Below are 11131 nucleotides of genomic sequence, written 5' to 3'. Positions count from 1 at the left end.
AGCAAACACATGCGTCCGCGTTGCGGATATTCTCATAATGACAGAATCAATTACTTGCAATCGAGCAAAGTGTACCGAAAATACAGTCGTTCGTGAAAGCATCATTATAGTTTTCACATACAAATAACCATCCCTGTACACGCCTCCTCTGCTAGAGTGTTGGGTGGGGGAATGGCGTATCTACAGGCGGGCAGAAGTTAAATGGTTTGCAACAGAAACTCGTAGTCTGTCAGTGAAAGTCAGTTAGCTGAGTAAGCTTCGCCAGTTCTGTATCGTTCGTCGGTTCGCGGTATTCTGAATTTTCGTACGTTGCGTCTAAGTCGACAATAACAATTCGAGTCTTACGGCTACGAACTAACATTTACACCGTGTATTCAAGAAGATCATTAAGGTTTGCACGTTTTCCTACGTTTTTCTCTGTTTGACAAGTATATTTTATCGACGCTGAATCGACCCTTTTTTAATCGATCGCGATCGATATTGAAACAAAAGACATTCACTATATTAAAACCGGTTTGCGAATTTAGTTGCATAAAAGTAAATGAAATCAGAAATTGGATTTTCCTATGCAACAGGTCAGCGGAGTAAAAATCGATCGATCGATGAAAATTATAAACACGCGTAATTCTGCGTCAGATCATAGATTTGGTAAAAAGTTAGACAGTACCTAGTTTCGAATAATTTCTATTTACGGTCGATCAAGTGTTTCGAATGCATTTGACATAAACAGATGTTTATCGCGTACCTGTATTCGTCGCGAAGGCAACGTCTCGTGGGTTTATAAGAGGCTTAACAATCATTTTATCGTGATATCGTAAGTTTACTATCGCTCGTAACGAATAATAAACGTGAAACAGCGAAAACTAAATCTCTGTTTGTCTGAGTCGCCGCCAATGTCTAGCGAACGAACGTTCATCCTCAGGAAGCTATCGCAAAATGTTATTCGAGGCCAAAGCACCATCTGGTGTTCCAAATGCGTAGGTGTAGAAGCCTCAGACAACGCAGGATTATTCGTATTTTTCAGAAAGTTCAATGATCTCTCAATCGAAATAATTGACATCGATTTATCACATAATCTGTTTCAGCTGGCGCGATAAACGATACGATACCAACGATATGTTTGATTCTTCGAGAGCTTGTTTACGAACAAATTGAGTACTCATTACTATCTAGTTTAATACTCTGACATACAAAATTTATAACTGATAGATTTCCTCGATGGTAACATTTTGTCGTGTAATACAACGTTAAATAAAGCAGAGTCATGCTCGACGACTGTAAGTCATTTGGTAGAGTGTTCCTCTATTTGCTGCGATAATGTACCAAGAAGCCGCTATATTTACGTATGACAGAGAATAAACGATGTGTTAATGTCGATAACCATATTGTGCTTTGATCTTCTCCTTATTCTTCACTAGCAGTTTGTCGTTCTATTGATTTAGATTCATTTCATCTGACGTAAACAATTCAATCTACTGATAAACGTAACCCGTTTCTTATTCCACAAACATTCTTACAGACATTACATTTGGTCTGTTTGCGCAGTGTAATTTGTCCCATCGGTGTATGGTGATGCAATCGACAAACTGGCATAATTATTTATACATTATTGTTGATATTTTGCATCTCGAAGGACTTCCTGGAATAAGCTTGATAATTATGAACAAATGGATTACCAGGAAAAAATTATGTTGTCTGTTCGGGATTAAAATCCATTAATTCTTCTGTAATCTTGTAATCATTTCGTATAGTTGAAAGATTTCGATCTAGATGTTTACGCGGTTTATATTGTGTTGTATGTATTTCTGATTTCAACGTTCTGCGTCTTCGTTCCTTTTAGCGTTAAATCAGTTGACCCACATTGAACCGCGTTCCTTACTGACTATATGTTATTCCCACAGCTAAAAACTCATTTTCATGTGACTCAATTGTCATCGTTTTTATGTCTTTTCCAGAGCGTATTCGTTCGACGTGATCCTATAAGCTGCTAATAGTTCGTTAAAGTGTTACTATTGAACTATTAACAAATTATTGGGAGATTAGTATAAAGTACTACGTGCAAATAATGACGAGCGTCAGGCAAATTTTTCGTTGTACACGAAGACTATGCCAGATATCGGAGAGCGGGACGAAAGTTGCAAACCAGTTCGCGAGATGCACTTCTACACAGGCGCGACAGAAGATCATGGAGGATGAAAATGGAAAAAGGATTTTCTTGTCGCCGTTCGGCGAGTTCACGCCCAACGAGATGCTCGTTCAGGAATACATCTGGAAAAATGCTACGAAATTCGCTAACAATATTGCGCTGGTAATGTTATAAACAAATTGTTACAATTTCTTTCTGTTCCCTCTTTATTAGAGCAGTTGTGAAAGAATGGAACAATTCCTTTGTTACTGTTATAAGTCACAACAGTCGTCTGTGGGAGCGATGATAATAATTAAATACGATAAGCACGAGTAACTCTAAAGAGCAGCACGCAGTGCGCTCACATTCTTATGTTCCTTGCATACGAATAAATTTTAAGATTACTGACATTGTATGCAAATACGTAATACGAATATGATCATATAAATCAAGTTAAAACAAACGATTTTTAATTGTTACGACATAGCTACAACAGTTGCTGATTAAGATAATTTTTAGTAGCTACATATTTTAAAATGATGCAAATAGTAATTTTCTATGCTAATTCGATGACTCTAATGTAATCGATGTTACTATATTAGGAGTGCTCAGTGACCGGAAGGAAGTATACGTACAGCGAAGCGAGGGACGCAGCTAATTATATCGGAAGAAGTTTGATAAATATGGGTTTGAGAAAGGGCGACGTAGTAGCCTTGATATCGCCCAATTATCCAGAAGCGATTTTAGGTACTATCGGTATCCTAGAGGCCGATCTTATTGTTACTACAATAAATCCTACCTATACAGCTGGTGAGTGATTCAGCAAGAAATTAATTACTTAATATATATTTACGCTAATATATTTAAATAAGCGCGCATTAAAATGTATTTGCGTATTAGATTATTCAATAAGTGAAAAAACAAAATTAATGAGCATAGTTTCATTAACAATTCTGTATCTCATCTTTTTCTGCAAATCATTGTCAATTATTTTCTATTATCAAACAGATGAAATGAAGAGTCAACTGAAGGTTGCCAACGTGAAGGCGGTCATTACAGTGGCAGAAATTGCACCAATCGTACTCCAAGCTTCGAGAGATATCCTCGCATCTGGAGGACACTTGGTGGTTATCGAGGATGGTAGCGGACCTATTCCCGATGGCACCGTGCCGTTTAAGGTGAGAACTAAAATTGATCATAGTGTCGAGCACCTCGGATAAATTGATTGAATTCGCATTCGTAGGCGTGAAACCATTTGGTATAATCCAATCGGTACAAGTTGAACGTTGGCTCAAGATAACGAAACTTTTATAGGATCTCATTGCACGTGGCAAAACGTTACCGCCTATAACCAGCTATCAAATGTCTGTAAACGATGTAGCTATTTTGCCATTCTCCAGTGGAACGACAGGCTTGCCAAAAGGAGTGATGTTGACGCATAATAACTTAGTCAGTAACATGCAAATGGTGGAACAGACGTGTGAAGAAAAACTGTGGCGATCTACAACGGGTAAGCATCGTTTGTTATTACTTATCCTCTTAGTATCGTAAACTTATTTGTTCGTTTAGTATCGAGCATCATTGACGAGGTTAATTATTGTTGCAGCCGACTTCCAAGAAGTATTACCTTTAATATTACCTTTCTTCCATATTTTCGGGTTGAACGGCATGGTGTTACCGCGTATTGCTTGCGGTGCAAAATTAATTACTGTTCCCAAGTTCACGCCGGAACTATTTATTAATGTTTTAATGAAACACAAGGTGAGAATTCTGTTGGAATATATCTTTTATTTAGCAGAATATGTTTCAGGAATATTTTCAAGAGTACTTTATTTCACAGGTGACAGGTCTTTACATAGTCCCACCGATACTTTTGTTCTTGAACGCTTGTACATATATTAAGGAACATGTTTTCGAAAGCATGCATCACTTTGTCAGTGGAGCGGCTCCGTTATCACACACAGACATAGAAAAATTCTACCAAAAGTATCAGTTAAACTCCGATCGGTTGAAAATCAGTCAAGGTAAGACTTTAACTCTATTCCTAAACTGTCTATTCTCGAATCTTTCGTGCTTCATTAAAATTGAACTTCTTTTGACAAAGTCGAAATTCTAAAAAATATTTATCATTTGCTTAATTTCTGTCAACAAGGATATGGAATGACGGAGACCTCGCCAGTTGTTACCTTGGATTTAGGTGATTCGAAACTAGGAAGTATCGGAAGAAACATTGTTGGTTGCGAGATACGATTAGTCAATCCAAATACAAAAGAGGATATTTCTGAACAAGGTCAAATCGGCGAAATATGGGTCAAGGGGCCTCACGTTATGAAAGGCTACTTAAACAATGAAAGTGCCACGAACGACATGATCGAGAATGGCTGGCTGAAAACCGGGGACATTGCTTACTATAACGAAAACTCTGATTTCTTTATCACGGATAGAATGAAGGAGTTAATCAAAGTTAAAGGATTTCAGGTAAATGACACCTCCATTCATAGAGTTAGTAGATAATATATCAGTCTTCCTTACCTAGTAATCCTATTCTAATAAGTTTGAAATATGTTATCGAGATCATCATTCTGAACGACTTTTCACTATCCATGTCATCGTCGCTCGACCTTAATTTTCGAGATATTCACAAAAAGCTTCAATTAATAAATTGAATCAATGTATAAAGATATTCATAAAAATTTTTCCAATTAAATATTGACGTAAGTGTTTACGTCAGTTACGTGTTTATGGTTATATAAAGCATATTGTATTTTAATAATTCTTTTAATTTCCCAAGGTCAAAGTATCGAGTCATAGGTCGCGTCGCATGTTTTCTGTACGATACAAACTTTATTAGTGCATTCTTTTATTAGTATATTCTTAAGCGTTCTTTTCTTCATAAAAAACACTGGAATAGGCCAATTTGCTTATCTTTCGAATCTCATTTCTTTATCGATTTAAAATTTTGCGTCAGGTACCACCAGCTGAACTGGAAGCTATACTAAGATCGCATCCAGACATTGTGGAAGCAGCTGTGATCGGTCTGCCGGACGAAAAGTGCGGTGAGATACCAAAAGCTTTCGTAGTGACGTCGAAAGGGTCGAAAGTAACTGAGGAAGAAATTAAAGATTTCATTAAAAGCAAAGTGTCAGAGTACAAACAGCTGCAAGGTAAAGTTTTTCAGTTTACGTTTAACGCGAAACAGAATGCAATTTATGATGTCATGTTTTATATATAAAAACGATTAACATATGAATGAATACATCCATCCTTTTCCTATTACGTTATGTAAATTTTCCTGTATGTAAAGTAAATTGTTTTAAATAGTTAAATAATATCTTAGAATTTCTGATATATATTCTATTACTCTATCCTTATTTTACATTCAATGTGTTTTTTGCTTGTTTTTGTATGATACAAAGTTCGTTTAATATTGTAGTTGTTTCTATCTACCTGATCGATAATGTAAGGTAATCGAACGTGAATTTGCAATAATTTCAGGAGGAGTTACGTTCGTAAATGAGATACCGAAGAATGCGAGCGGGAAGATCTTACGATCGAAGCTGAAGAATGAGTGCATATAATAAAAGGTTGCTTTTAAGAAAGACTGAGGGACCTCATGCCAGGCCTTGCTTGACAATCAATACCATTATGGGATCAACTATTAATTAAGAACAGAATACGGTGAATTGTTTTTGCGAAGTTAACTTTCGTGATAATAGCAATCGTATTGACTATTACGCTGTTATGAGACTGAAAAAGAAATGTTAATGTTAATTGGCTAAGAACCACGCGTGCAATGGATCTCTTACGAGTGAATACTTTTACGATACTTAATTTTTGTCACTTACTTACTTTCCTTTCTTGCAATCTTAAGAGAGAGAGAGAGAGAGACAGAGACAGAGAGAAAGAGAGAGAGAGACGAAGGAGGAAAGGAAATGAACTACGATTTTATTTACTTGTATAAGAGAAAAAGAAACATTATTGTATATGGGCATGGTTACAAAAGGTGATTTGAGAAATCATGCATTTTATCTTTATTGCCATTTAATATATTACGGTTTCATCCGTTTTTGTGGTGCTATATGTGACAATGCAATTAATGCTACTGCGATTTAGATAGTTTTTAGCGATATTCGATTTTTATGGTGATTTGTGCCAGAGAATAACAGGTTAATTAAGTAATAAAATGTTTTATAGCTGATATAAATGAAGCTTCAAACCATAACTCCTTCGTCAGCCCTTTCCTTGACCGTATTTTACAATTTGCATTTTAAAATATATCGTTTTGTCTCACGAAAACATATTTATTATGCGGATATATGTTGAATTAATAAATAGCTTATTTAAATGGTCAAATAACAGGTATATTCCTCCCTTTTTTAAAAAATATCACTGAACATTTTACATAACTCAGCGTATGCAAATTACATCAACTCTGTTTTTATTTAGCGGCTACTCGAGATCGGAGCTGTTATATTGTCGGAATATTGTTATATTGTTCTGGCATTTAAAATAACTGAAAATAAGTTTCATTATCGCAAATGACCAACGAATTTCTTTTAATCAAAATCCTTTTAATAAACGAGTAACAGAGGTAAAAAATATCGTTTTACAAAATTTGGTCAAACTGGCTATCTTTCCATCTAATAAATTCTTATATAATCAATCCTAGAGTGAAATATTTTCTCTTGTAGATATACTACGGTATAGTGATTTAAACATGCTTTGGAGGAAACTTTGTGTAACATTGCGTAACATTATCACTGTACACGATTCTCCTAGAATAGCTTCATTTCATTATTCAATCTCTATATTGACAGTTCTACCAGTTCCTTATCACATATTCCGTATGAATTCTACGGTAATCACCATAGTGCATTCTATCATCTTGCCGAAAATTAAGCTTCCACGTGTGAATTTCCATGAGCTTGTTCGTGCCGCCATTTAATCCCTTGAAGGCTGCAACTACGTCGTTCTGCAAATGCATCTATCGTTCGTAGAGATTTGCTTTCGCGCTTTGCTTTCGAGCTTTCCTTCCATCTGCTTCATAGGTAAAGGTTCTCCGGTCGACGCGACGTTCAGTATAAGGGGTGGGGGAGTAAAGCCTCGAGCTGCTTTTCACCCCTAATGTGTGGTTCTAAGTGCGTACCTCATCCCCTTGAGGAAGGTTTTGCAACCATGTTTAATATTATTCGCGGGGTAATAGTGCATCGAATTGGTAAATAAGAAATATGGTAAATTCTGTTCTGTTGTTCACGAGAAAATTGGCATTTCTCCGATCGAAGATTTGTAGAATGTGAAAAGCAAAATGGAAAATGTCGAATTTCAGATTTTTGGTTTTTACGATTATTAAATACAGAAGTTAATTATTGAGATAGAGACATAATTATAGATTGCTATTGATTTGCATTGTTGATGTATAATACATATTGTACATAGTATGATAGTAATGCTTCTCATAGTAATTCATCGTAAGATAATTTTCAGTCTCTTAGAAGAAAAACTGAGATCAACTGCATCGTTTCATTTGTCCACATAATTAGCGTTGAATTAGAACAAATTACTTCGTTTTCGAAAGTTGTAAATTCAAGATAAGTTTTAAAAAACTAATTCTTACGACATCATCGCTCTCTTCCGCATTTCAATTTATGGAGTCGATTAATGCGGTCGCCGTCAGTCTCAATTACGAAGCAAAGTAATCAACTCGTTCTATTACAATTTCTCAATACATTATTATCGTCCTTTGTGATAAAAATATTTCTTATCTCTACACGCATCATTAAATTTCATTGCTTCTAAGTCCGCGTCCGCAGCCGACAGCTGTATTTTTGTTTCCAATCGATTACAGTAAATACACCGTTAGAAAATTAAGTTTTCGAAACAAGCGACTACCGCAGTGTCGGATACCTCGTTGATCGTGAACCGTAAAGTTCGTCTCGCCTGGAAACGTCCGGGGAGACCGTGGAGACTCGGCGTAAACGGTCGGAATTTATCTCACGAGCGCGTTCAGTTTTCCGAACGATTCAACGGAACGCTTCGCGTTTCACATTCGATAGGTGGAAATAACGTTGGCCGGGTGGAAATGGACGCAAACAAATCAATTGGTTCCGAATGAAATCAAACAAACGCGCGAGACGTTTCAGTGATTCGACGAGCGCCACCTTGGTCTTTGTTTCTCTTTTCTTCCGGCATAGCCTGGTCGAGAGGGTAGAGAATGAAAAATAGGAACGAGCAGGCTGCATCGTCGTGACACTCATTTTTTCTTGTGCTCTGTATCTCCAGTCGCTTCTTCTTTCTTCCTCTCTTTCTGTCTGTTCTTTTAATTCTGTCGACACCCTAGTAGTCACGCTCTAGTAACGACAGACGGTTTCGTTTCGCATTGACCGACAGTGCAAAGTCCATTGTACCACTCTTTTCGTTCTAATCATCGCTATGGACAAGTTGATAGAATTTGTTGGTATCATTGTCGATTCGAGGAAATGGAGAACACTGAAAAAGAGATTGTATCGTCGAAATTGAATAGTTCAGGAATTTAAAAATACGAACACCAGTCTGTCACTCGTTGCGTATAGGCGACACACCCTGGAGGGAATTAATTGCAAGCTTTCGCGGTTGAGGAGAGACGCCCTTCTTGGAACTTTGTTCCGATGGAAAGTTGGAAGTTGAACCGTCCCGAGAGCTGTATTTGGCGTTTTACGCAGTGCGAAATCCTATCAGTTAAACTTGCATCGCTGCCTGAAAGAGTTATGCCCCTGTAACAATGCTTGTAGCGTTCATGAGAGCAAACTGGTTTCAGCTTTGCTTCTCCTTTAACTTCATTTATGGATAGAATCGAGGAGAGACGAAGAGATTAATTAAGAACGATGACGTGATATTGTACTTGGAATCGAATGAAAAATAATATGATCAGTTGCTTGGGAAATTTCGAGCACTACTAAACAGAAACTTTCACTTTCAGGTGCAATTGAATCGAAACGATCGCTGCTCATTCAGCCAGATGGAAGGTCCGAACAAAAAGTTCCATTTAAGCGTCCGATCGAGACTGTGCTGGTGGCGGTATTCCGGATAAATTTATTTTAAGTGTCCTTCTGATGGCAGAGCTCGATTCACCGTCTTCAGATCAAAGAAGTAATAACAAGGAGGGACTCGTGGAGCAAGTGTTCTCGGTAGGAATGTGGCAAGAATTCATTTCTTCGTGCCCCTTTTCCTCTTATTCCCTTTATTTTGCAGTGACCCGCAGTGCTGCGTCAGAAGTGGTTGAAAAAGAAAGAGACGCTAGCAGAAAGCGTGAGAAGAAACGAGGTTTCCGGGCGCATATGAAATGCACCGGCAGAAGATGGGGGAAAGCATCCGTCACTGTTTTATTTTCGGGGAGGCGCGAGCCAGATGTTGCCAGGGCTGGGTTTTATTAGACTTCAAGCTTAGCTTTTGTACTTCTATTTTCCGCCTCAACTTCCACATTGGTTTGATTTAACCCTGCGAAGGTCACGGTTCATGTGGCAAATATACATATGTAAAGTCTTTTTGCAAATATTTTTATATAGATACGTAAAGTTTGCGGACGAAGATTAGCTGTTATACATATACATTATGTGTTCATCGCTTCAAACTGGGGGTGAGAAAGGTTAGAAGATAATGGAAGGTCGAAATATTCGAAGGGGAATGAAAAGAGGAAATGAGAAAAGGGGTTCAAAAGCTAGGAGAAAAAGGAAGGATATAGAATGGAAAGTGAAGTAAAGAAAGGAAAGTGTGTAGAGAAGGGCAGACAGGGACTTACTAGACATGCTATAATGTCTACCTTAAGTAAGAATAATTTGTAAATCCTACGTTTCCATTATCCAAGTCTAACACGATGACGAAGTCTCTAATCTCTTCCCTTTGAATCACTGTAAATATATCATTCTTTTTAATAAAGTTTCGGGCGCTGAACTTGCCAGCCCAAAGAAATCTTAAGTCAATAAAGATACGAAGTTGAATAAGTCTTTGAAACTTCTCAAAATAAAGTTGGCTATAACGTTTTGAAACAGAAGCAAAGTGTATGACCTGCGAATAAATTACATCAACCCCTATGGAGTCATTAACGTCCAAAAGTAACACCTAAATCCTTCTCTCGATAACCTACCGAAGAAACGTAGAATCAATTTCGAAGATCACTAACCGAACAGTTAATCTATCCTCCAGAGTCCATAGATCAGATCTGGGTAATAACTAATAGAATGTACGACCCGAATGTTACTCCTTTGTTCTTCGTCCTATCGACTGGCAAAGGTCAATTAAATTTCAGCAGAAAGGGGCTAGAAAAAAAGGATGGATCGAGCGTGATTCGCCGGAAGCGATTTCTTTTGGAGGGAATCGCTTTGAGAGAGACGACGTGTCGACGAGCTTTGAACGCGAAAACGGGGCTGAGGCTTGCGAACGAAGGCAGAGGGCGAAGAAAATAGAAAACTGGCCTGTTAGCTAGTATATGTATGAGCTCGGGTCCTTTGGGGCTGACGTCGAAAAGAGTACAGGGCCGTGGCCACGGGGGCGCAACCTGACGAAGGGGGACGAGGTCGGGAACGGACGAAAAAGGTAGAATTGAATTCACTGTCGGTAACGGGCAAGGGGTGATACGGTGCCATTATCAATTTACAGGGATCAAAGGCGGTGTCACACGACGCTAATTAGTCCGGTGCAACGTGACGGCAGAATCAGCCGTCTACAGGTTTCGAATGGTTGGGTGTGTTCCTACGAGAGGCCGAGCGAAAATCTAATTGCGGGCCGGACCTGGCTCGCAAACAGCTTTTAATGATTTTCGGATAGATAGTTTCGGATAGTAGTTGACGGAGAAACGGTTAATTAAATGGCGATGGAAGCCCATCGGTTTTTTTTTTCAATTGCGAACTAATGTGCTTACTTTGCATTTCTAAAAGTCGAAAGATATTTTAATGTCATTTATTTACCGAATTTTATTTATTTTCAAAGGAGAGGAACATTGCTGACACGAATTCCACAACCTTCGGTGGTTTT

The 11131-nt window shown here is 38.0% G+C and overlaps 1 protein-coding gene across 1 annotated transcript; it reads left to right on the top strand.

Moving 5' to 3' along the window:
- Positions 1–202: 202 nt before the first annotated feature.
- On the top strand, positions 203–6329 carry LOC139991450 (uncharacterized). Its single transcript, XM_072011514.1, has 10 exons — positions 203–391; positions 1956–2308; positions 2728–2935; positions 3134–3303; positions 3440–3635; positions 3732–3886; positions 3966–4149; positions 4278–4603; positions 5094–5289; positions 5621–6329. The coding sequence occupies exons 2-10, from the start codon at positions 2066–2068 to the stop codon at positions 5701–5703; spliced, it is 1761 nt and encodes a 586-aa protein (XP_071867615.1). The 5' UTR covers positions 203–391; positions 1956–2065; the 3' UTR covers positions 5704–6329.
- The last annotated feature ends 4802 nt before the right edge of the window (positions 6330–11131 follow it).

Source organism: Bombus fervidus, chromosome 10 (genome assembly GCF_041682495.2).
Source record: "Bombus fervidus isolate BK054 chromosome 10, iyBomFerv1, whole genome shotgun sequence".
Lineage (NCBI taxonomy): Eukaryota > Metazoa > Arthropoda > Insecta > Hymenoptera > Apidae > Bombus > Bombus fervidus.
This window is presented reverse-complemented; position numbering and strand designations above follow the sequence as displayed.

What these genes read in the sequence shown, in the direction of transcription:
- LOC139991450 (XM_072011514.1), top strand. Translation starts at nt 2,066, where the DNA reads ATGACGAGCGTCAGGCAAATTTTTCGTTGTACACGAAGACTATGCCAG. An exon ending in ATGGCACCGTGCCGTTTAAG is followed by an intron (nt 3,304 to 3,439) that starts GTGAGAACTAAA and finishes AAACTTTTATAG; the next exon opens with GATCTCATTGCACGTGGCAA. An exon ending in TCAAAGTTAAAGGATTTCAG is followed by an intron (nt 4,604 to 5,093) that starts GTAAATGACACC and finishes ATTTTGCGTCAG; the next exon opens with GTACCACCAGCTGAACTGGA.